The sequence below is a fragment of the Pinus tabuliformis genome, chromosome 7 (assembly GCF_031772625.1).
Source record: "Pinus tabuliformis cultivar Carrire ecotype Pingquan chromosome 7, CPIR1, whole genome shotgun sequence".
Taxonomy (NCBI): domain Eukaryota; kingdom Viridiplantae; phylum Streptophyta; class Pinopsida; order Pinales; family Pinaceae; genus Pinus; species Pinus tabuliformis.
Window position 1 is genome coordinate 288,176,085 of NC_142293.1, and position 27,517 is coordinate 288,203,601.

At 38.4% G+C, this 27,517-nt stretch overlaps 1 protein-coding gene across 1 annotated transcript in view; it reads left to right on the forward strand.

Moving 5' to 3' along the window:
* The first annotated feature begins 12,609 nt into the window (after window positions 1–12,609).
* The window catches only part of LOC149247004 (aldehyde dehydrogenase 22A1-like), a 77,950-nt gene continuing 63,042 nt past the window's right edge, over window positions 12,610–27,517 (forward strand). Inside the window, exons 1-4 of the mRNA XM_089443090.1 lie at window positions 12,610–13,139; window positions 13,313–13,356; window positions 14,750–14,851; window positions 23,806–23,933. Coding sequence (XP_089299216.1) covers window positions 13,028–13,139; window positions 13,313–13,356; window positions 14,750–14,851; window positions 23,806–23,933 — 386 coding nt within the window. The 5' untranslated portion in view covers window positions 12,610–13,027. The remainder of the gene's footprint in view (window positions 13,140–13,312; window positions 13,357–14,749; window positions 14,852–23,805; window positions 23,934–27,517) is intronic.

Here is a 27,517-nt window from a genome sequence, read left to right on the forward strand (position 1 = left end):
AGGGAAAAATCAAAGTTTTCTTGGTTCGAGTCCCAACAAAAGGCATTCGTTGAGTTGAAGCACTGCCTCTTCTCTGCACCGGTATTCACACTTCTAGAGCTACAACAACTATTTGAAATCGAGACAGACGCCTCAGACTATGTTATTGGTGCAGTCCTCACCCAGCACGGGCATCTAGTGGCCTATCATAGTGAGACACTTTCTGATACATTTCAAAATTACTCCACCTATGATAAAGAGATGTATTCCATCGTGTAGGCTTGCCAACAATGGAAGCACTACATTATGGGGAAGGAGATAGTCATCCACACCGATCACCGACCTCTTCAATTTATATAGACATAAGGGAAGTTGTAGAATGATTGCCATCAGAAGTGGTCTACATATCTGCAACAATTCCACTTGAACATTAAATACAAAAATGGTAGCACCAATAATGTTGTAGACTACCTCAACCCCCCCCCCCCCCAACTGCAGCACTGACTATTGTTCTCAACTCTTGTGGTCACGAGACCTCTAGATGGCCACAACTATACAAAAATGATCCAGAGTTCACCTCGACATACCAGATGCTAGTAGCTGGCAAGAAATTTCCTGATTTCCACCTCCATGATGCATTATTATGCTACTTGGGCCACCTTTGTGTTCCTTTTTTTTTGGTAGGTAAGCACCCACGGGGGATTTGAACCAGTGACCTATCGCAAGGAGTGCCTTAACAGTGCACCTATTCACCGTCAATCCAAAGCCCCGTGGGTTCTTTGTGTTCCTTCAAGCGAGCATGCCAAGATGATTTGGGAGGCCCACTACAGTCGGGTCACGGGACACTTTGGTGTGGAGAAAATTGTGGTTGTACTACAAAAGTAATTTTATTGACCCAAACTCCAACTGGATGTTGGGAAATATATCGGGTCGTACACTGCCTGTGCCATCGCTGAGCCAACCATCAAGAAACAAGGCCTGTGCACTCCTCTGGCTACTCCTAACCAGCTGTGGGAATCCATCTCCATGGACTATATGTCTAGCCTCCCTTTTACCAAGCATGGCAATGACTGTGTATTTTTGGTCGTGGAATTTTTTTTTTAGATGACTATATTGGCAACCTGCAAGAAGATATCACAGCAGAGGACACTGCGAAACTCTTCTTTGAACGGGTATGGGTACATTTTGGGATTCCGCAGACCATTATATCAGATCGGGATAACAGGTTCCTGAGCACATTCTGGTTAAGCCTCTGGACACTATTGGACACCAAGCTCACCAAATCGACTACCTTCCATCCCCAAACTGATGGCCAGACGAAGGTTGTCAATAGGATGATAGTGCACATACTCCACATGTACAACTCCAAGCATCCTCAAACCTGGGATGAGAGTCTTCCATATGTGAAACATAGTTATAATAGAGCTCTCCATAGCTCGATTGGTCGCAATCCCTTTCAAGTGGGTCTAGGATTTCAACCATTGTGTCTGATTGATGTTGTCATGCCTCACCCGACTACACAAACAGAATCCACACATGTACTATCTAAGGCTGATAAAATGACCAAATTTATTGAACACGTCCAACACATCCGCCAATAGGTTCACGACATCCTGGAGAAGTCAAATGCTAAGTACAAGCAGCGACATGATCAACATTGGGTGCCACACAAGTTTCAGGTGGGCGACAAAGTCTGGTTGCATTTGCAGAAAGAACGCCTTACCAGAGCCCATCGGAAGCTCAAACCACTCCGATATGGTCCTTACACCATTACCAAGGTTGTGGGAGACAATGCTTTTGAGCTCAACATTCCCCCATTCCTTGGCCTGCACCCAGTGTTCAATGTGGATCGCCTTCGACCATACTTCCCACCATTGTTGGACACATCAGACATTGCAGAACAACTCACACCAACAAAGTTAAACCCAGACTGCATGGAATAGGCCACAACTGATCAGATTATGGACACACAGGTCAAGAACACTCGCTAGTAAAAGATCCAACTGTATCGGGTTGTCAAAGCTGGCCAACTCCCGCACCAAGCATAATGGGGACCATTGCTTCCTAAGGGGGAGGACTGATCTAGGTGGATATTGGTGGCCACCCTCCTACCACTTGGAGCCCCAACATTGTCTCTTTCAGTTTAGTTTGTAGCACAATTTACTATTTTTGGCAGTTTTTTAGGTCTTGAACTTTCTGAGTCGTTTTGAGGCCCTAAACAACGTTTTTATTAGGAAAAACGAAGAGACTAGAAGGGTCCCAAATGGGTTCCCTAAGTTGATTTCGGCCTACTCTTCGATATCTTCGAAACGAGGTATTATGATAACCAAACGAAGATCTTATGCCAAGGTTACAACCTCGGGAAATTGGTGTACCAATTTACCCAAATGGGGCCCACAGTTTTGGCACTTCATCTCCTAGGGTTAGGTTTCTGGATGTTTAGGATTTTCCATTGTTTCTCAATAAAAAATAGGCCTTGGAGCCTCATTGTAACACAGTTCAGAGACGTGTAGCTGCCACATCTTTTCTCATAGATAAGCTACCATTGCATGAGCTAGTCTTATTTCCATTTTGTTTGTAAGCATATTTCGGTATTTGATATTAATGAAATGAAGTGTTATTTCTGCTGCATCTTGTATTTATGGTTATATATGTGATTTTTTGCATTCCTCTTTAAATTCGGATCAACATAAGCTGAGACATAGCACTCAGATAACAATTGAAGACAATGTTGACATAGAAAAGCAAGTTGTGGCCACACTTTTTGACACTTTGTGGTTTAGTTTCCTTAATGACATTTTGCAATAATTTTTATATAAACACTTGTTTAAACACAAAAAATACAAGTATATAAAAATAATGATGATGATTATTAACATTTTGATTACCAATTTTAGTTTGTCAAACATGAACATTGAGAAAAACAAGAAGGAATTAATTTGTTTGATTTAAAATTTAATTGGTTTTATTTAGAGTTTGATTATGTGCTTAAAAATAATAGAAAAAAGCTCTATTGAATCTTCATAAATTTGTTGAGTTAATATGCTAGAAAGATTGATGATGTTATAAATATTTTGAATGAAGATATAATGTGGGAATACATAGGGCACTTTAAGTCTTTTCATCCTCCACCTTCTTAATATAACAAAGGTGACAAATTTTGTTAACCAAAACATTTTAGGAATTGCCAATGTCTTGTTTTACTACAAAGCTTGTGAGAGTTTGTTCTTATTTTATCCATGTTAATTTTATTCGTTAAGTTAGGTATAATAGAAATATACTTTTGATATTTAATATTTTGATTATTGACCTTTTTATAACATTTTAATTTCCCTATATTTCTTTATCACACCACAATTTCTCCTTAAACTTATAAGTGATGGTAATTTAATTGTATCATTTTTCTATAGAGTGACCTCCTCGTATGTCCCCTAATGACTTATCTAAAAATTAACATCTCTATGCTAGCATGATTGGAGGGATACCTTGACACGAGAACATTATTGTCCATGTAAAAATGAGACATGATGATTGCTCCAGTGAAAAAAGGGTATTGTATAGAGGACAACCTTGCCTAAATCCCATATTACAATTGATTATTCCAATCAACCCTCAACATTTCTGAACTTAGTAATAACATTCTCACACAACCTTATTGTAACGACTCTCAACTCAAACAAACCTTTAACTCTTATAATTGACTCCAAAGGTTCATTCGAGGCACCATGTCAAAACCTTTCCAAAAGTCAATGAAACAAAAAGGGGACTAGTTTCATTATTATTACATTCTTTTGCAATGATCCTAATTGTAACTATTTTGTCCATGATTGAATGGTGACAAATAAATTTGACTTAGCATTTTTCCATTTTTACATGATTTTCTAACAATACACTAATCTTCATTTTAGAATAATTCCACATAACTTAGCTAAAATAGGGCTCCTCACAATGGTCTTATAATTTGAGGGGTTGTTTTTTACATGTCTTTTAAAAATAAGAATGTTGAGGCTTTTAGTATATGTTTACACAAATATTGTTTGACTACCAAGTTGAAGAGTGAGGAACAAGGACATGTCCACTAATTTTTAAGATTTCTATTTGATACCCTTCAATGTCCTCAAATTTTCCTTTTACAAACCTTCTAAACTCCAAACTTTATGTCCTTTGAAGTGGAACGCTTTTGCTTAATAATAAAGGCTTGAATATTGCTCATGACAAACAAACAAAAAGGTTCCATAAAGTTTTTTAAGATACACATTATAGTTTCTCATGGCAATTGTTTTATTTTGTTAGTTTTTTCAAGTTAGAATTAATTTTCAAGTGAAGATATATTGAATGTTTTTTATGGGCATACACAAACAAAACATTAGTTAATTACTCATCTAAAGATAGCTAGATTGACCATGTCATGAAGTAAAATCATTTTGATTAATTAAATTTTGTTTTGTTTTGTTTTGTTTTTTAAAGTTGGTTATTAATGGTAGCACTAAAAACCTTTTTTTAAGGAAGGATAAAAAGGTTGGGTTGTTATTTAAAAGGATAAGGTTCTTACCATTAATTTTTCACTTACAATTAAAAAATTGATTGACCATAGATTGTATATTTATCGTTATAGTTGTATGGATTGATATTAATGCTAGTTACACATCATTGGAGAATCTGGTGAAATAAAAGAGAATCAAGTGAGAATTAATGTCCAATGAAATCTTATTATGGGGATATGTCATCATAAAGTTAGCATGCAACAACATATATATAACAATAACAAGCCAAATATAACTCATTAGGCATTACATTGAAACCACTAGTGAATATGTCACTATGCCCTTATAACATCACATAAATAACATTTATAAGCCAATGGTAAGTTACACAACTTGATTGAAATCATTGGTGATGTTAGAACAAACAATGCACTAGGTATGACATGAAACATGTGAAATCTCCATGCAACAATCCTAGCCATGTGGTAGGTAGGCAACCACAAGCGCTTTCAAATTTTGGTCGTCAGAGGCCATAATCCTACAACACTAATTGAGTAAGCATCTCGGGGAGAACCATGATTGAGTAAAATGCATGCACATTTCTAATAATTAGAATGCAGTGGAATTAGAAAAACGTGAATTAACATGTTTCATAACAACCAAATATACATCACCACAAAGTTAGACTATGAAGCTAGGTTGGTGAAGGACCCAAACTATAAGCTTCTATCTCTCTCAATCGAATCCATTAGTTCTCATCCTCAGTGAATCTATTCATTACAAAGCACTGTAGGCATTTCATCTAGTCATTAAATAATAATGTAACTATCTTCCATTGTGCCACATAACATAAGGAAGATCTTTATTTTATCTACTCAATAGTTCCTCATGTTTTTTTTTTCCCTACAATGTTATTCAATGTGAGAAAAAAGAGTCTAATATAGTGTATTTTCTCTAAGAATTGCCTACCAGACCAATCCTCAACACTTAAGCACCTAAAGAGAAGCAAATACACAAGAGGGGAGAAGGATTCATAAACTTGCCCAACCTCTATTCTCATCTCTAACCATATGCCTTTGAATTAAGGTTTGCAATTTCCTCTCATGGTGTCACTTTAGTTGATTTCTAAATTTGTTCATGGTTGACAATGGAGAACAATGCATGAATGTAGACTATGAACCCATGAAGCATAGAAATGAATGTAGTGAATAGAAATAATCATTGAAATTCATTTTGACATGAAAAATGATGCACTCTTACACTTTCCCATTATGATTGTACCTAGCCCATACCTTGATAACCAATGGGGTTAGACCCATAAAACTTGTTCAAATCTAGTTTGGAGAAGCCCCATATGGAACTACTTGTTAAGTGTTTCCCACCAACCTCTTACATGTGTTCAATGATTGATTTTATATGCTAATAGAGATAAATGGCTTCATTTAAGGCACCCAGTCAGAAAGTGATGAGATCTAAGACTGGTACTTAGTAATAGAAGATTTACTTTCCCACAAGTCCCTTTTCTTTTTCCCTTTAGTGGATCATAATCCCTCTCATACTATTCATTATTTTATTGGATCATTACAAATTATATTCCAACATTAATACTTAAATAGCTTGACTTTAATGTGGCAACCCTACATCATGATGTATTTAAATATATTCACATTTTCAATTTACCTATCCATCCAATAATTGGGCTTTGGCTTCTAAGTTCATTCCATTCTAACATATTTACTATAAAATTATTTATTTAAACTCACATTAATTAAATTTCTTCATCATTTATTATATATTTATAATTTATATATATTATATATTTATAATTTATATATAATTATATGGAATACATTTTATAAATCAAAATTAAAATATTTTTCAGCACAAAAAAAGCTATATAGATATATTATATTCATCCAAAACAGAAATGTACAGCAATGTAGATATGGGGGTCATCTGATCTGATAAGAGAAAAAAAGGCTCAAACCCTCAAGGAGAAAAGATATATGTATCCTTGTCAGATCTGTTACATAGAGGTCATGAGGAAAATATTGCATAATGGACATATCTTCATATAGAATTCCAAAAATCAGTCCCATGAGCCAATGTTATGTATGAAAAAACAACAATATTATGAGACAAAAGATGGGGAGCAGAGTTCATACCAGATTTGACATCACAAAATAGAGAAATATGTACCCGGCATGGAAAAGTCTTGGATCTGGTAGGAGGTGTTGTTCACTGTAATCTGCAGTCTCCATAAGCCCTGCGGCGATGATAGTCCCTGCTTTGACAAAGCATCTGCTCTCCGATTTTTTTCCCTGGTGATGTGGGAGATTGAGAAGTCCTTCCTGTTGTGCCACAAAGCCTCAAGCCTGTTCAACCAGCCAGAGAGGTGTATATTTTTTATGTTATATTTGGACAGCACATGGTCTATGGTGACTTTGGAGTCTCAAAAAATATGAAGGTTTGTGAGGCCAAGGAAATCAGAGAAGGAAATGAGACCGGCCAGGGCCATAATTTCAGCGTTGTTGTTGGTTCCAGGTCCTCCGTTCCAATGTATATTAAAAGCTTGACCTTCTTTTGGAATTATATAAACACCACAGGCGCATGTGTCAGGCGCATGTGTCATGCTGGGCAGCACCATCAAAAAAAGCACAGGGGTATTCATAGACATCGATGGGCAGTTGGTTCTTCTCTTGTTTGACTTTGGGGTGTCAAGGCCGAGCCAACGCTTCATATAAACAAAGGATAGATTCGAATACTATATAAAACGATTCCCTTTTGGAATCGAAAATCATTCGATTGCGCCATTTCCAAATGGCCCAGATTGCAATCAAAGGGATCGGCCTCCACTTGTAGCACATGTTGCTCCATGTATTGAAGGCCTCATAGATGGAAGGAGCGTTGACAATGGTGAAGCCAAAGTGAGCAGATAAGTGTTGTGAAATCAACATGGATTGAGGACACTGTAGGAAAATATGTAAATTATTTTTAGTATTCAATCTGTAGAGGGAGCATATAGCAGGCCCACACCATTTGCGCTTCTGGAGATTCTCCCAAGTGAGATTCCTGTTATGAAAAACCAGCCAGGCAAAAATAATGATTTTTAAAGGGCATCTAGATTTCCAGAACGCTGGCGGAAAGATATTATCACAAGTATCGAATTTTGTTAGTAAAATCTGGAGATAAATGTGCCTTGCACAAACAACCGATGTGCCGCCGAGACCTTTCCAAATGATGCAATCCCTGTCCAACGAGTGATATAGACCACGCGATTACAGGGAAAGGGTGATAGTGTTCCACTGGGATTCAAGAGCACCGGACAGTTGCATATCAGAAGCAGATTTCCAGATTGGGATGGCACCATCCCATTTTTTAATAACACTGGCCCAAAAGAAATAAGAAATATCCCCTGCTATGTAATAATCTCAGAAGATGAGGGGAGATATGGATTGTTTCTCTCGCACCTGCGAATTCATCGATACCAATAATAATATTGGATCCAGTTTGGAATTTCCAAGTCAAGTTTCTCTGAAAAACGGCTCCAATATCTTAAAGCCTCTCCAGATGTATGAGCCGTTGACGGATCCAATGGAACGTTGTCTGTACCAATATGTTATGTCGAGGTCATCCATATACTTAGCTCTGATAGTTTTGCTCCAGAAGGACTCTCCCATAATCGCTTTCCACATTGATTTACATAGCAACGCTCTTCTGAAGGAGTGTAAATCCATTATGCCCCAACCTCCCATGTTTTTAGGCCGAGTCAGCTTTGAAAGCTTGCTGAGATGATATTTAATCTTTTCCTTTTGTCCAGCCCAAATGAAATTGGCTATCATTCTATTTAAATTGTCTATAATAGATGAAGGGATATAGAAAAGGAGAGCCCAATAAACCATGATTTGTACTAGCACGGATTGGGTAAGAATGGCTCGACCTCCAATTGGTAAGCATCTGTAGTCCCATGTTGATATTTTCTTGTAGAACCGGTCTGAAATCCACGATCAGTTAGCCACTCTGTAACTCACAGGTTTCAAGTTAAATCCAAGATATTTGAAACCCTTCGTGATAGGAAATTCTCTGATGTGGAAAATATCTGCTAAAAAATTGATTGTATCACCATTTACATCAGCGACATGAAAAGAAGATTTTAAATCGTTGGTTACATGCTGGTGGCTTTTTGAAATCTCTCCAAGATTTCAAAGATACATAACCATGTAGATCTGCACAGAATGGCTGACAGGAGGATATCATCAACAAAAAGAGAGTGTGACATGAAAATGTCCTTGCAAATGGGGAGAGGCTTGTATCTCCCTTGTTGAATCACTATTTTTATGTGTAAGTTCAGAGATTCCATGACGAGGATGAAGATAAGTGGAGATAGGGAGCAGCCCTGACGTAAGCCCCTGGCCGCTTTGAAAAATGGAGTAGGGACATCGTTTATGAGGACTGCGAAGTTTACATCCACCACACAGGCCATGATCCATCGAATGCATCTGACATCTAGGCCAATCCTAGCCAGAAGGCATCTTATAAAGCCCCAGTTCACACAGTCGTATGCCTTTTTTAGGTCGATTTTCAAAAGAGCCGCATCTATTTTCCTGCTGTGCATTGAGTGTAAGCATTCTTGGGTGAGAGCCACCGCTTCAAAGATATTTCTGTCTTTAAGGAACCCGTGTTGCTCTGTGGACAGATGAAGAGATAGAGTGTTCCTGATACGAATAGCTATAATCTTAGATATGATCTTGTATAATACATTGCATAATGAGATGGGCCGATAATCTGAAAATGTGGATGAGAGCTTTTTCTTTGGTATAAGGGCGATATATGTTGAGGAGATCTTTTGACTGATGATACCCTGTGTTCTCGAATCCTCGACCATCTTGAGGATATCTTCCTTAAATAATTCAAAGAAGTGGATGAAGAAGTCGATGGTCCACCCATCCGGCCCGGGGCACTTGTCTTTCTGGAATGTTTTCATTGTTGCCAATAATTCTTCTTCTGAAACTTCAGCAATAAGAGCACTGTTTAGACCTTCATCAAACATAGTGGGGTATGGGTCTATTCCCCATAGAATATCCTCAAAGTCGCAGACAGAATCCTCGTTGTATGCCTTTTTGAAAAATTTTACAGCCTCTCTAGAGATAGCCTCCTGTGAGGAGTGAGAGTTTCCTTGCTCATCCTTGATCTCCCAAATAGCATTAGTCTCCCTTCTCTTATTAGCAAACCTGTGAAAAAACTTGGTGTTTTGATCTCCCTCTCTGAGCCATAATGCACGACTTTTGAGCCTCCACGAAGCTTCTTCTTCTTCTAAAATCTTTTGTTTTCTTTTTTCTAAGACCCAAATACGATTTCTGATGGAGGTCGGCATGAAAGGATTTTTAAGAAGTAAAGATAAGTGCTCTAATTCCTTGCATATGTTCTTCAGCTCCTTTTTATTGGAGGTCGCTTTCTCAATTTGCCATTTTTTAACCTCCATTCGAAGGGATTGCAGGCGGTCAATGAAATGCCGAGGAGAGTCATTTACCTGCTTGGGATATTGCTTCCAAGTATCATTTATAAATTTATTGAATTTTTCATCAGCAAGCCAAGTACGATTGAACTTGAAGGGATATCCAAATCTGCGTCCAACATTTTTCCATTGAAAGGTAATGGGCCGGTGATCGGATATGAAGGACGGAATGATGTTCATAGTAGGAGGCCCATATTTTTCTATCAGTCGCTCATGGAAAATAAATCTGTCTATTCTTTTCGCCAGATAGGAGCTGTTGGATCTTCCATTGTCCCAGGTTGGTCCCTGATCAACAGGCAGGACATCAATGAAATCATTTTGAATAATAGATTCCCGGATGAATCTTCCCATAGGATCATATTTCCTGCCATTGCCCCATATTTCGTCATTACAAAATGTGCAGTTAAAGTCTCCACCAATTATCAAAGAGTCAATTTCAAGTAGTTCAGATGAAAGCAGATAATTCCAGAAAGGGAACCGATTTTTATAAGGAGCATAAATATTTAAAATGTGGATGGGGTCTGTGGATCCCCGGAAATGAGCCAGCACGAGAATGCCAGCAAAGCATTGAAAAGCAACAGCAGTAATCCACTTGGGATCCCATAACACAGCTAGTCCACCAGACATGCCCACAGCATTTGAAGCGACCATATGCCATGACGGAAGCATTCGCCTGAAGTATGAGATGGTTTGAGAGCTATCATGCATGGTTTCCTGAATAAGAAGCATTTTAGATTTCGAAGAGACAAAAAGATGTTTGAGGGCCAGAAATTTGTGATCAGCTCCAAGGCCCCGAATGTTCATAGACAAAATGTTAGGCCCCTATACTACTAGTGTAACCCCTTATTGTTATTAGTATAACCCACTTATTATATTGATGTACCCATGTAGTGCCCATATTGTTACTATTGTGCCCCATAGAAGCCCACTATTGTTATTATTGTGCCCTTACATTATTATTGTTATGTCAACTCTGATTATGTTATGACCCCTTAGACTCCTATATATAGAAAGGAGGTCTTTTCATTTGTATCATCCAAGAATTGTTCATTTATGTAATGTAAAGGAGGTTGCCCCCTCGAAGAGGCTGAATTATAAGGCGTTGATCTATCTTTTCTATCTTTTCTTGAGCTGGTTTCATAACACAAAATGTCAATCATTGAAAACTTCATGAGGCCGACAAGCTCTAAGAGGCCTTTTTTTAGAAAAAAACTTCATTTGCAATTTCAGTCACAGGTATGTCAATTAAGGAAAGATCCCTGGTTGACGAATCCAGTCTTCCCTTCCTACCCCGGAAATGCCTGCTGCCACGCTTCTCTTTGCGGCGGACAGTAATGTTCCCCGCAGATTTGGGGCTAATATGGGGCGAGGGGGAACGAGAAGGACGATGAACAGTTAAAGGCTGAAGTTTTAATGACGCTCTTTTGAGGAGGAGGTCGATGTCCTGGTCAAAAGAATTATGAGGAGAGGTTCGGGGGGATGGTGGAGGGGAAATAGGGATATATGGCGCCTTGCCTTTGCGATCAAGTATCTGTCCATGGGATGGGGGGATAGGGGAGGAAGCTAAAAGTGGAGAAAGTGTTTTAATATCAGAAGAGCGTCCAGGCGAAGGGAGAGACGAGGATCCAGGGATAGGAGGAATGTGGGAGGAGGGGGATTGGGGCGACGATGAAATGTATAGAATATGGGCGGACGCAGGGTCGATACCAGGGGGCTTAGATGATGCAGGAGGGAGGGGAATTTCAGGGTCCGGATCCAGATCGAGCGGCGGTGAAATATTAGAGAAGCTCGAAACTCTGGCCCAGGTCATAAAGGGGCTGAGAAGGAGTCTTTGAAACAGTGGAAGATCTCAGTCGGTCAGCAAACAAGTTAGAATTACGATTTGAAGGGCCCATAGAGACAGATCGAGAATGTGGGAGGCTAGCAGATCGATCCAAGGAGCGACCCATCAGTGATTGAGGAGCGGCATTGGATATGACAGGAGCCCGGAAAATCTCCGTGGAGAAAGGCCCATCAAAGGCCGAAGTATCTCTGTCGTGCGCCGAGGAGGGGATATATACAACCTTCTTCTTCTGTTTGCCACTCGGGCGACGTGGACAATTTGGAAAAAGGTGTCCAGTTTTATGACAGTTGGAACACCTGAAAGGCACGCCCCAGTAGTCTAACCGTTGTTGAATTTTGGACAGCTCCCAAGTAAGATCAATAGTCTCAGGAAAACCTCCCCTGAATTCTTTTTCAATGAGAATCCAGGCTACCCGCTTGTCTTTAGCTCCAATACATCTAGGGTCTACATATATGAAACGCCCAATAGCATTCCCTATTTTTTCCACAACACAAATTAATAATAATATTAAAATAAAGGACTCTTCTTTCATTTAACAATGAATGATTCATGCCATCATTTAGGAGAGATTATTAAATTTCTAATAAATATTAAAAAAATTAATTAATCCCCTAAAAGTATATTAAATATTTATGCTTATTATAATAACAGTATCACTAATATTAACTACAAATTACTTGAAAAAAAATAATAAAATAAAATCTCAACGAAAAACAATTCATAAAATTTAATGCAGAAAGAAAAGCAACATCGAAATGAAGAAAACTTTCCACGACCTGTGGGATTTAAAAGATCAGATTGACGAATTATGTTAACTCATACAATTATGGAATGTCATCGCGACTTAGCGATAAGAATAACCCGAGTTGATACACCCGATAACTAAGAAAAAAAAGTGGTCCAGTTTTTCGAATTAAACAATAGCAGAGGGAATCTGTCCGCGCGTGGGCATATATTGAGCTGGCTCTGCACAACAGCATCCATTTTCTTTTTTCCTTTAAAACCTGGTTGCAGGCTTACGTGCTCTGTTCATGCCCAGTATTCTTCGCTCACTTGTTTTCCTTCCATTGCATGAAAAGAAATAACAATGGCCGTTTTTCTAATGAATAATGGCGGTCTTTCGGCGCAGAGTAGTCGATTTGTGCTCTGCTAAGGTTATGATTATATTCAGACCTTCATAAGGTTTTGTGATCTCGAGGGTTCATTATGGAGCTGTGGTGGGCTATGCTGGTTATTGGCAGCGCAATTGCATTATGTCGTCTTCTGTTGATGCTTATACCTCCCGTAGTGCCTGCAATGGACGTAGATGCATCTGATGGTATTCATTTCTCTAATTCGAGCTTAAAGAATCAGGTTTTTATTTTTCATTTGTGGTTTTTGAGGGCCTCAGTGGCCAGGGAGTACTGGGTATCTGTTCTTGAATCCGTGCATTCGGCCTTTTTATTGCAAATTCGTGAGTAATTAATTGAAATAAAATAAACCCTGTTGCAGTTTTGGACGATGGTAGCCAGACAACGGGGGAGGGCTACATTTATGTAAGTAGCTCCATTGTCTTGACTGTTTTGCAGTTTTCGCTTCAAGCGATACACTATTGATTTTTGCCTTTAGCTTAGTTATATGTTAATTTTCTGCATTTTTAAATATGAACAATTTCTTGAACTGTCTTGTTAGATCGCCAAAAGGCCTCTTTATGAACAGATAATGCCACCTTCAGGGTCTCTCTGAATGCAGGTCCTTCACTGCATAACATCTGATGTTAGGTTAAATAAATCCAATATCTAGCTTCTAGCAAATGAAATCATCTTAAATGCAACATGTCTTGGTTATCCACAGTCTGCGGTCTATGGACGTATGCAGTGCTATGCTTGGAAATCACGTGTCGTGTGGAAATGCTACTGCCATATGGGATTGGGTTGGTTGCCCGTCTAGCAAAACCTGATCAGGACTTCTAGGTCAACCTGCTTATGTTTAAGAGGCCACATACACTCCCTCTTATTTGGTAGCAGCAGTACTTGGATGAATGACTTCTGGGTCAAAAACTACTCAGGACTACTGGATCAAGCCATTAGTATACAGCATGGATACGTAGTTTCAATGCCGTCCTCCTTACCATTGCTGTTTTGGTATTCAAGCTGATACTCCCTCTTATTTGGTAGCAGCAGTACTTGGATGAATGACTTCTGGGCCAAAAACTACTCAGGACAACTGGATCAAGCCATTAGTATACAGCATGGATACGTAGTTTCAATGCCGTCCTCCTTACCATTGTTGTTTTGGTATTCAAGCTGATAATATAACAGCACAATTTGTTTCTGACGTGGCAGCTCAAACTAAGCATCTGAACTAACACATCTGTTTGGAATTGTTCATTTGAAGTTGAACAAAAACTTGTCTATCGTTTCTTAGAATTTCATGTTCATGAATATAGCTATGGTTTAAAGCCTCAGGGCAATTAGCATCAATTCCATACTCCTGAGTCCTTACAAATCATTGAATATACTATACGTATCTAAGCTCAACAGTGCGATTTACTTCCGATATTTACTTCTCAAATTGTGCATTTAGTCGACACTTCATTTTCAAATTGTGCATTTGAACAATTACTTTCCCGGAAGTGCATCTGTACTGGCATTTATCTATGATTTCTCAGAATTTCATGTTCATGCATAGCACCATTCTTTTAAAGACTTAGGGCACGATTAATGCGGGTTACAATAGTGGGCAACAGTCCAACAGACCCAATGGGATTGGGTTTTCTACAATAGTCAAGGAATACATATCAAATATTATTGTGTTTTCATTCTGATGTAGGTTTTGTATCTTTTCTAATTTGATTTATAAACATTAACTGCCAACTGTTTCAGATTCTATTCTCCCCTGTGAAAAGGATTTCAAAAATGTTTGTTGTACTGTGTGACTTATATGCAGATTCCAAGAAAGGGGAAAGGGGCACAAGCAGAAAGGGTCCAATGCTACGAACCTGCTACAATGAAGTACCTTGGATTTTTCCCAGCCTTGACACCAGATGAAGTGAGATCTCTTTTCTTTATATCTGTTTGCCACTGCTTTTGTGTTTATGAAGTGGTGGAACTTGGGTTGCAATATGAACAGGAAAACTAAATCTAGATGCTTCTTAAATTAATGCCAGATATTGTCTAATATTTTATACATTGATCAAGCTGGTCTGGCCTTGGTCAGGGGTGTCTAGGCTCTATATACACATTTGGTACAAGAATCCTTACAATCCTTAATAATGGAAACTGACAAATGTGGTGGGTCTTTTTTTTCCCTAAGGAAAACCTTCCAGGGAAACACAAGAGATGCTTCCTCATACTTGTGGATGGAATCCCTAGTAAACCTGTTGGCATAGATAAAGGGGGATTTGAAGTAGGCACCTGTTGGCATGGAACTAGCAAAGGCCAGCAACATTTGCAACAACTGGTTGAGCTAAACCCTTGTGCTAGTGGTCAGGCATTCTTGATCAGCTGGCTTCAAATAACTCCTTTTCGTGGTACAATACGATTAATATTATCTACATGGTATACTATAAAGTTAAATTAATGATGGCGCTAACCCTGGTCATGGCAGTGAAACCATATATTCTGGGATGATAATTCATTTGCTCCTTATGAGTTTTTTTCAGTTTATGCTAATAAGAAAAGTGTTGTGATTATTTCTCTTCCACGACCTCTAGGCCTGACACAATCATAGTCCATGAATGTTTCACAAGCTTTCTTCCAACCTGTATATAAGAAAAGATTTGCATTCAATGGATGACTCATCAAATCAACGTGCACTGCGATCCATCTTACATTGATAACCACCTTCATTACTTATTGATTTTGAGATTCAGTTTCAAAAGTCACAATTTCACAGGAAGGCTTTCAAGTCCTGACTAAATGCTCTCCAGGTACAAGGGGCGGAGAGAAGAAAATAATAGCTCATAGGAGCCAACAACAGATCAGAACTTTTCATATGTTCCCACTCTCAATCTCAGTATCACACTGGAGTAAAAAGTTAAAACAGAGTTGAGATACATATTTCAAGTTTCAACTGTTTGGCAATTTTTTACATTTGCATTTCAGTGTTCACCTCTCGGCAGCTTCTTCCATTTATTTTCTTTCAGTGTCTAATTTTACATGCTAACATATGTGTAAGTACCTGCATATCAATTGCGAAAATATGATGTGTGCATATCACAACATATATTTTAGGCATTAGAATCTTAGACTTTGTGCCCATGAGCTATTTTGTGTGTAAACTCATGATTTTGTCATATTGTTCTAGCCCTAGACCTTTCTAGTGTCATATTTCAACGCTTGTAAAAGTCCACTTTTATGTGAGGCCCTTAACACACTTTTATTAGTAACTTAAGCTTCATGTTAGGGTTTTACCTATCTTTGATAGAAATAGAGGTTCACCCTTTACATTTGTATTTTTCATAATATTTTGTACTTAATAGTTAAAACAAGTTGCATTGGAGAAGTCTACCTTCATATAATCCAATGTCGTCATGTTTTGTAATTAAAACAAGTTTCACTAGAGAAGTCTTCCTTTATGTAATCTGGACTTGTAGGTGCATGGGTGTGCAAGTGCTCTCAACCTTGGTTTTTTGCCATTTTCTATTAATTTTCTACTATCGTCTCAGTTGTTGTTAGTTTCAATTACTCATATGATTGTAGTGCTTGTGATGTTTTGGATGCACACAGATTGCAAGTGAGTACCAAAGCATCAATTGATTTTCATTCTCCTTGCACAATTATATCCTTGGGAGTTTCAAACAAAAGGTTAAGGGGTAGATCATAGTATGCCACTAAAGTGTAGCTGATTGGAAACTTTACGAGGTTTAGAGGAAATGAGGAATGCGTTGTGAACCCTAGGTAAAAGGACCATGGGCCCGGATCTAGGTATATCCATTCACAATCTTGAAATCACAAAGGAGGAAGATGATGTTGTAAATCCTTGGGAATAGGAATTAACAACCCTTTGAACTTACCAACCACCCAAAACTTTGACTAGCCCACAATATGTTTTTGGATGTGAAGTGGAAGTGCACACTTGGTTGTGCAAGATCAAGTTAATTTTCAAGGTGCTACACCTTTATAGCTAGGAGAATAAATTTGTTTAGATGTCTAGATCTCTAGGAGTGATGTGCTTGCTTTCATGCATGCATTATCTTGTAGGGGGCATCTAGGAAATTTACTCATTCAAGTTGGGTGCTCTACCCTAGTCAGAATTAGGGTTAGGGTTTGATAGAATCAACGTAGGTGCTTTACTTAGTATGTCTACATACATTGTGAAACTAGGTCTCTCCTATATTATAGAGGAGAGGTAGGGTAGACCATTGAGAATATGACTTAGAGATTAAGAGAGCAATTTGTAGTTCATTCAGTCTTATTATGGGGTTATATTCTAGAGAGTGAACTAGGGTTGTAGAGTGATTATGCTATAGTGTGATAATGAGGTTTTTTGAGTGAGAAACTTGCATGCCATAACAAGATATAGTTTCTCTTTTCCATTTATGGCCTGAGTGCCCTTAATGGTTAAGAACACGTGTTTCTTCCTTGGAGATCATAGGTTTGAATTCGAAGAGGGGTAGGTTATAAACACCTTTGCAAACAAAGCAATCAAATTGAAAGAACACGAAAATCAGGATGCAACAAAAAAAAGGTTTGAAGCCAAATCAATTATTTATCTATTTTTACCATGGCGAATTGGTAACTCGTTGGAGTAATCTGGGTGAGGCCCAAGGTCAAACCTAGCGACTGCTACTATAACACCAAGAGTATATCCAACAACCCATGAGCTTAGATATACCTAGGAATTTATGAGTTAGCAAGAGTCGAGACTCCACAAGGGTGGACGTGCCAACTCTTCGAGCCTTATCACAATGGGCCAAAGATGCCCCCCCCCCCCACCCGTGGGATTTGAAACCAGGTGGAGGGGATAACATCCCATTGCGCCAACCACTTGGTCGTCCCACGAGGAGACCCAAATCAATCATATTCACATAATGATGCTCAATCAATAGTACAATAATCATAGTCACCTTAAATCAATCAACCCTTACATGTAACCAAGTACATAATTAGGATAAGGAGCATGCCAAAGATGCCCCCCCGGTGGGATTTGAAACTAGGTGGAGGGGATAACATCCCATTGCGCCAACCACTTGGTCGTCCCACAAGGAGATCCAAATCAATCATATTCACATAATGATGCTCAATAAATAGTAAAATAATCATAATCACCTTAAATCAATCAACCCTAACATGTAACCAAGTACATAATTAGGATAAGGAGCATATCCTAAGATACACTTGAAGATGGTTGAGGAGCTAAAAGGCTAACAATCCCCGCTTTGATCATAAGTCTGTGCAAGTGTACCAACTAGGTGTTGATTTGGGGTAGCATCGGATGTGCTCTAGCCACGAAATTTGGTGGAGAGGTTGGGGCACATGAGATCTCCAATACCCAGAAAGGGTTTGGGCAGATTCTAAACAGATAAGGAGATATTAAAATAATTAATATTTTTAATGGAGTCCCTAAGTCTAAACTTAGGGAAAATAAAATATTAATGTGTATTAATATGAATCTGTGTTAGAATGGTCCAAAAGACATGGATCAAGTGAGATCTAATCTTAGTCGTTGATTAGGGACTTAATCTCGACCGTTGATATGTCAACAGGAAAAGTATAAGAGGAGGCTTGAGGGTCACTTGGAGAAGACACCAGAGTGATCAGTCATTTTATTCTCCAGAGCGGCATTTGCTAAGAGAGACAGAATCAGTGATCGAGAGAGTAGTTGAGGGGCATTGAGTACAGAGAGACAGAGATAGTGTCGGCATAGCAGTAGAGCAGCCAGAGAGAGAGACGCAGGAGCAGCCAGTGCTCACGCTGGGCCACGCAGAGGTAGCTAAGTGTTGCGTAGAGCACCAGAGGAGACAACGTAGATGACGCAGAGGCTCAGAGAGCTGACGCAGGGCCTCCTGGGGCTGATGCATGCCAAGATAGGCTGACGCAATGCCAACGCTGGGCTAGGAGAGGCTTACGCAGTCCAGATTGGGCAGATGCTGGGGTTTTTGGGGCAGATTGGTGCTGAGTAGCTGCCGGAAGGATTATCCGGGGTTTCAGCCAATAGATTTGTCAGAAACCGAGAAGCATTACTGCTAAGGAAATTCTCTGTTGGGTAGGCTAGTTTCGGCACCCAAATTGTACTCTGATATTGCTTAATAAGAAAACCCTCTGATCTCTGCACCAGTTCCGCTTTGGGTTTTTCCGGGGACATTAGTCCAAAAATAATGGTGTCATGTGGTGTGTTTGTTCTTGTTTCTTTTAATTGTTGATCTGTAATATGTTGAGCATGCACTAGTGTTTATTTTCTGTATTTACATTGTAAATAACTTGTTAAGGAAAATAACAAGTAGGTAGGAATAAATAAGATAAAGTGCATGGAGGGTTTCTAACTAAGTAAACTTAGAAACTTCAACTCTAGGCGACAAAGACTAGTGCAAAACGATGGTAACATGTCCAAGTCTTCAATCTAATACCCATGGTCTAAAATCTCTTGAGTCTTAATGAAGATCTGCTTCAAGAACTACCAAAAGTTGATGCTAAAAACCAAGTCTGGAAATCTCTTTCTGCAACAAATGAGCTAGATAACTTGCAAGTGTTCACTGATGTGAACCCAAAACCTATGAGAGTAAACTCGGATGAAGAGTGAATTGGCTATAGGTCCAAAATATCCAAAATACTAAAAATGTCTGATGATCCATTGTGCCAAGCGAAAAATGCAAAAGGATCATCTGTCCTTTGGTGGGTCTGAAGACCATCCTTGTAAAGTCCAAAGCCCATCAAGTAAATAAATGTGTTCACAAAACTGCTCTTATAAAATGACCCATGAAAAATGTCGATAATTTAGTTGATAGAAAAAAATGTCGATCTACATGCCAATCTCGTAATCTATAAAACCTATGAATGATTCGACAAGGAGTAAATCATTATCTTAACGAAAAATACTAAGAAGTAAATTAGGTGAATTGTGGCCACTACCTGAAATCCTGATACCAAACAGTCAATCAAAAACATCGAACAACCATACAAGTCACAAATCCGTAATAGGTCATTGAATTGTCAAATGCCAAAAAGACAAACCATCCATCCAAATATCATCCATATCAATATGCTAAAAACCCTAAAAATATTGAAAAACCATCCATCAAAATATCATCCATGTCAATATCCTCCAAATCCTGAAAATCCTCAAATACCATCCGTCAAAATATCATCCATGCCAATATTGTTAAAATCCCAGAGATCCTCAAAGAATGCCAAGTGCTAAACTATCTCAGTGAATAGTCTTTGAAGGTCAAATTGACCAATCCAAAAACTCATTGTGAGTGATCCATTTCAAGAGCATCGTATCCTATTTGTATTATCCTGAGTAGTCCATAACCCTTAAAAATCAAGCTCATAAATCTCAAGCCACTGCAGGGCCTGACTCATAACTTAATAGAAAATTCCCAATACCATCTGAGCTATATGAAGCAAAATTCAAAGGAGACCATGATCCACAAAATCAGACTGAGTAGACTTTGAAACTTGAGGCTAACAATCATCATTAGTATCTCAACCGTGTCAATTGAAAGGTGAGGAGTCTTCGGACCTGTAAATTGGCAACATCAATATCCTTCCCGAAAATAGAAAAGGGTAACTACAATGTCTTTGAGTGGAGTCTGAAGATTGGATCTTCAACTCAAAAGATGACCTTAGTTGAACTCCGGTTATGCCCTAAATCATCAATTCCTCACTAAAAGCATTCATAGCCATTTGCTGTAGAAACCTTTCCAAATAAACATGTTTGGACTTGCATATGCATTTTGTGGTAAGATTGTTCTAATAACTTGGTTTCCAAGTTCCAATGCCGAGTATCTAACCATCCAAAACATACCTGTTTTTGATTAACCTTCATTTGCTTCTGACACCTTTTTGAAAGGTGGTTTTGTAGAAATATTTGCGTTGTAGAGTTATAATGCAAAACAGGAATTTAACTTCTTAACAAGAGATCTCCCGGATGTCAATTGTGTGAATTTTCAACCTCAAGGCTGTTATGAAATATAAACAAAACAAAAGCAGCAGTAAAAGACTACATTTCAATTATTAATAACTCCAACCCACTAGGCAATTCAAGAGAAAATATACCAATGCATTCCAATATGTTTCAGCCCAATTAGGGTAATCATATCATGCATATAATGATCTGAAAGCACTTGTGGTGACTATAAAAACAATAGTAAATCTGCCCTTATATTCTTCAGTTGTTAAATCACTTAACATATTCACCGTTAACTTATGTCAAATCAACAAGACATATAGTGCTTGGAAATTATAAACCATGAAGAGTATAGATGGTAGAAAATCAAATTTGCAATTTACACAAGTATTGTACAGTAAGAAACTTTATAATATGCATAATGAGAAGTTCATTTACATACCATAGCCTTATCCCGAGGCTAGTGCAATGCTCTAGCTCTCCAAAACCCTTGTTATGGAAAACCTAGAAAGCCCTAGCTCACACAAAGGTGATCCAAGAAGCATGCATCACACAAACATGCCCTCCAAGGCAAGATGTATCCTCTTCTTCTGCTGATCAAGTATAACTTATGGTTTCATCTTAAGCCCTAATATCTAATTCTCCAAGGGATGAAACCCTAACTCTAGTCTTCCAGATGCTGCAATAAACTCAAGAAACCCTAGCAACTCCAAGAGACAGAAAGATCAAGTACATAACAACATCCAAGAGAGAAGAGGGTAGTGACATCTCTAGACAACACAGTTATCTACTGGACGAGAATCCTAGAGAGTTTTTAGGCTATTTTTACCCCCATTTCAAAAAGTGATGCTCCTAGTCGCACTCTTTTTTTTGTTGGGGGGGGGGGGGTGGTTAAATTTACAACTTGTTTTGAACTATGGCCTTTACAACATATACTGTTGTGGATAAAAACCTTAAAAAATCCACCCATGAATTGAAAAGTGGATCTCCAAGTGGAAGTGATGTCTTTGACAACTGGCACCATTGTGAACAAAAACCTTAAACTAGACCCCTGAATTAAAAGTAATGCTAGTGGTTTTTTTCCAAGGTTAAAATTGTAGCTTGTTTGAAACTAGGGCTTGAAAACCAAATCTGTTGTGGATGGAAACCCTAAAAATTGGCAGTGTTGTAAAAACATCATAATAAAAATAACAATTTCAAACTAGGGTTTTTTTTTGGTTTTTAATTAAAAAAAATAACATTTTAATAACATAATTTATAAGGTAATCTGGAAAAAGAAAAAAATGAAAATGACCTTGCACCTTGCTCAACCTAGGAAAATGAATTTAAAAGAATACAAGTAAAAGTTTAGCAATTTTATTTTTTGGTTAAACATGGAAGAAAATCAACATAAATTAAATAAAACATTCTAAAAAATGTAAAAAAAATAGAACACAATTTGACCCTTGGTTCACAGACAAGCCAGAGGCCCATAGTGGTGAACTTGCCCTTGCTTTGATAACAATTTTAACTGCCCACCTAGCAAGACTGCTGGTGCTATTACAATGTGAGGGGGTAAACAACTCAATAAAATTATAAATCCAATCATTAAACCATACAACAAATTTAATTGAAAGGAAGGGAGACAACTTAGTTGGGAGACTGTTGTCTCCCACTTATTGTACAGTCTTTGGCTGGGCATGTGCTGTTGGGGACACTCTCCTCAGGCAACATTTTTCCTCGCAGCCAACCCTTCCTCAGTTATCATGAACACTCCCCATGGGGTTCTTAAGCCTTGTAACGAAAGGTTGGGATTTCTGTAGACTCTAGTCTCGGCATAAAATGGTACCCAGTCCAAGGGTGAAACTGGACTGGTCACATCTCACCATCTGCTGCAACCAAAGCATGCTGGGGATCTGTGATTCGTGTCATGTTCCCTCCTTACATGGATGATTTGGGAGTACTCTTCCTGTTGCCTCTAAGTAGTAAGTTAGTAACAATGGGCATTGTCCAGCTTTTCCCAGTCAACTAACTAGTCCCAAACTTTCCCTCACTCAAGGGCTCAATTTGACAGAGTCTAAGTGGGGAATGCCTAGCACTCAATCCTAAACCGGCAGCATCATGGTAATCGCTGTGCACTGAAAGTGCCAGGGGGATTCCTACTCTACCCTTAAATACGTCATTAAGGAAATAGGGTGGTTAGGATTTTTAGGTTATGACCCCAAGTACTACAGTCAACACTCCCCAGGTCATATGCCTAGCCCCTAGGGCTTAGATTTAGGTTAGGCTTAAAACAGGTTTTTCGAATTCATTCGCCCCAAGGTTTACAATAAGGTTTCTGAGAGTATGAAGGAAAGAGTCAAAGGGTCGCTAGAGATCTGTTATCACTGAGGAGTGACATCTCATGATAGTATTAGGAGCAATCTGGCTGCTCCCAACTTTTGATCACAGTTTGTGGGTCCTGGTGTGAATCAGGCACAGAAAACAAGCTCATATATTTCAATGCATGCTTTCAACAAGGGTGCCATGGGCACCACAGTATAATGTCTACCAATATCATCATCAAGGCTATATATCAATTTTCAAATAATAATATCACGAAAGTTATCTAGTTTATAATCAAGAGCACTATTTCACAAGCTTGTGGTGATATAATATCATAACCATGTGAAATCATCATTATAATTGGAGTAAACTACATGAAATCATCATCAATTTGTGTAAATATCTCAACATCATCAACTAAGCTGGAAGCATCGCATGATTGCAGAAGTTGACTGACAAGTACCAAAAGTGAGTTTTTGAATATTTCTCTAGATTAAATGGGAATTTTGACAAAGACCCTGGAGTTGTTCAGGTGACGAGTAGCTATCTTCAAAATTTCTTTTCTGATGATGCTTACTCTTAATTTTTGATCTGATTACTTTTCCTGCTTAAATGTAATATTAAATCAGGTCAGGGAACATGTTAGGCAAGCAAGAGAGGCACAAAAGGTGTGGGCCAAAAGTAGTTTCAAGCAACGAAGACAGTTACTGCGAATCTTTCTGAAATATATTATTCAACACCAAGAACTTATTTGCGAGTAAGATTTGCACCTCATTCAGTGACATAATATTTATCTTTTTCTTTGGCACATTATTAACTATGAATTGTTGTTTAAGATACTTTGTTAAGTGCTTCAGATAAGTACCTAACAATTGAGGCAGTGGTTTGAGGAAATAGTCATGTTCTAGAGTTTTTCTTGTTTTTGTTTTTGTTTTTGAAGTATAATATCTTGTTATAGTATAAAGCAAAATGTTCTTTTCATATTTTTAAGCTGTTTTGTTTATAACACAGTGCCTTTGACAAGATGCCAATACTAGAACTATTTATTAGCTGATATTTGCCAGAATTCTCTATGTAAAATGCAAAGAGCACCCTCTGAAAAGTTTTGCTACATTCCCCCCTTTTGCAAAATTTACTGGGAAATGTGATGCATTTGTTTTTGTTTCTGAAGTATAATATCTTGTTATAGTATAAAGCAAAATGTTCTTTTCATATTTTTAAGCTGTTTTGTTTATAACACAGTGCCTTTGACAAGATGCCAACACTAGAACTATTTATTAGCTGATATTTGCCAGAATTCTCTATGTAAAATGCAAAGAGCACCCTGTGAAAAGTTTTGCTACATTCCCCCCTTTTGCAAAATTTACTGGGAAATGTGATGCATTGATACAGGATGCATGGCTGTCCATATTTTTCTCTGTTTTTTGGAAAACATATAAGAATTAAGAAAATGAAAAAAAAAATAAAAGAACCTAAACTTAATTCTGTAATAACCAGTCCTCCCTTTCACTAAGTTTGTCTCTCATTTCACATTTGCTCTTGATCCTTGAAGAGACTGAGAAAAAAGACTGCACATGACTGTGAGAAGGAGGCTGTTGATTCAGTTTGCCTCGAGTGCTGGTTGACTGTCCAATGTGAAGAGGAGGCTGCTACAGCAAGAGTGTGCAATGTTTAAGCTACAGCAAGGGGTAGTTTGTGTTTGCAGTTGTATTTTGTGTTAGAAAATTATATATTACGGAGCAATGGAACACATAAAATATTGCAGAAATATAAACACAGAAAACGCACAAAACAAGAGAGACACAGATATACGTGGTTCACCCAGTTTGGGCTACGTCCACCCCGAACAGCTAGTCCTTCCTTTCTATTATCCAGCAAAATGAAGAGATACAACCTACAGCAAAACCGCTGTAATATCCTCTGTTTTCTCTCACAGTCTCACCTCTGTGTTTCTCGCTCACCGAATACACATCTATATCACAGCCTCAAATACAATGCCCTCATATAAAGAGAGGGGTTGCCTTCTAGGACAAAAAACCCTAAACTAAACATAAGTTCTACCGTCAGATCATCCGCCTAATGAACGGCCCAGATTGACTAGAAATTACTATACTTTTACAAGGCAATTTTACAGCTGTTTTTAGCTTCGGGGGCGCTGCCCCCGAAACCCCCCGCCAGCAGGGTTCTGGCTAGTGTGTATCTTTTCCAGCTTCAACTCTCCATCTTCCAACACTGATCGTATGAAATGGTACTTGAGCTGTATGTGTTTTGTCCTGGAATGAAATGCTGAGTTCTTTGCAAGATGAATGGCACTTTGACTATCACTGTATAACGTGCCCATATCATGCTCCTTGCCCAATTCACCCATAAACCTTTGTAACCAAATCATTTCTTTACTAGCCTCTGTAGCAGCAACATACTCTGCTTCTGTTGTTGAGAGTGCAACAATACTTTGGATTTTTGAAACCCAACTGACAGCTGTTCCTCCGACAGTAAATACATATCCTGTAGTGCTCCTCCTATTATCTCTGTCACCTGCCATATCTGCATCAACATATCCTTGTAGGGATATGTTTGAACCACCAAAGCATAATGCCTGATTTGTGGTACCTCTCAAATATCTGAGAATCCATTTCACTGCCATCCAATGTTCCTTTCCTGGATTGTTCATGTACCTGCTTACAACTCCCACTGCATGTGCAATATCAGGCCTTGTGCAGACCATTGCATACATTAAACTTCCAACTGCTGATGCATATGGAACTTTAGACATATAATCCATGTCTTCTTGGGTCTTTGGGCACATTTCTTTGCTAAGTTTGAAATGGCTAGCAAAAGGTGTACTAACTGGTTTTGCATTTTCCATGTTAAATCTTTTCAACACCTTTTGTATGTACTCATTCTGAGACAATGTTAATTTTCTATTTTTCCTGTCTCTAGTTATTCTCATACCAAGGATTTGTTTTGCAGCACCCAAATCCTTCATTGCAAATGAATTTGCCAATTTTCTTTTGAGCACATTTATTTCCTGCATGTTAGATCCTGCAACAAGCATGTCATCTACATACAATAACAATATAATATAGCTGCCATCATTTTGCTTTTTCAGATAAACAATGATCAGAGTGACATCTAGTATAACCTTGTTCAGACATAAACTTGTCAAATTTTAGATACCACTGCCTTGGAGCCTGTTTTAAACCATACAAGCTCTTCTTCAACCTGCACACAAGTTTCTCCTTCCCTTTCACCTCATATCCTTGTGGCTGCTGCATATATATCTCTTCCTCCAAATCCCCATGGAGAAAGGCTGTCTTTACATCCAACTGCTCAAGATGCAAATCTTCAGCTGCTACAAGACTTAAAATAGTTCTGATTGAAGTCATTTTAACAACAGGAGAAAATATTTCATCAAAATCAATACCTTTCTTCTGTGCAAACCCCTTCACCACAAGTCTAGCTTTGTACCGTTGCTTTCCTCCATCTTCTTCCTTCAGCCTGTAAACCCATTTATTCTTCAATGTAGTTTTTCCTGCAGGCAACCTGACTAAATCCCAAGTCTGGTTATGCATTAAGGAGTCCATCTCTTCTTCCATGGCTACCTCGCACTTCTTCTTGTTTTCAACCTGCATTGCTTCTTCATAACACTCAGGTTCACCGGAATCAGTCAACAATAAATAATATAATGAAGGAGAGTATCGTTCAGGAGGTCTACCTATCCTGGTAGATCTTCTAACACCACTTTCAGGTGTTTGGGGTGCCTGTTGCTGTTGTGGTGGTTGTTGTTGTTGTGGTTGTTGATTATTATTATTTTCAGGCACCTTTACTTTTTCAGTGATTTCATCAAGGACTGCGTATTCCTTTTCCTGTTTCTTTTCCTGCAACTGATTCTTATACAAGACCTTTTCATTGAATATTACATCTCTGCTCCTAATGATTTTGTGATTTTCGTAATCATATAAGCGATAACCAAAATCATTAACACCATATCCAATAAAGGTACATTTCTTTGACTTTGCCTCAAGCTTTGTTCTATTTTCTTTATCAATATGGACAAAGGCCTCACAACCAAAAGGTTTTAAAATAGAGTAGTTTACCTTTTTCCCTGTCCATGCTTCCTCTGGAACACCACCATCCAAGGAACTTGAAGGTCCTCTGTTTATTAAATAAACAGCAGTATCTACAGCATCTGCCCAAAACTGTAAAGGCAATCCTGCATGCAATCTCATGCACCTTGCACGCTCCATGATTGTTCTGTTCATCCTTTCTGACACACCATTTTCTTGTGGTGTTCTTGGAACTGTCTTCTCTCTGCGAATTCCATGCTCTGAACAGTACCTA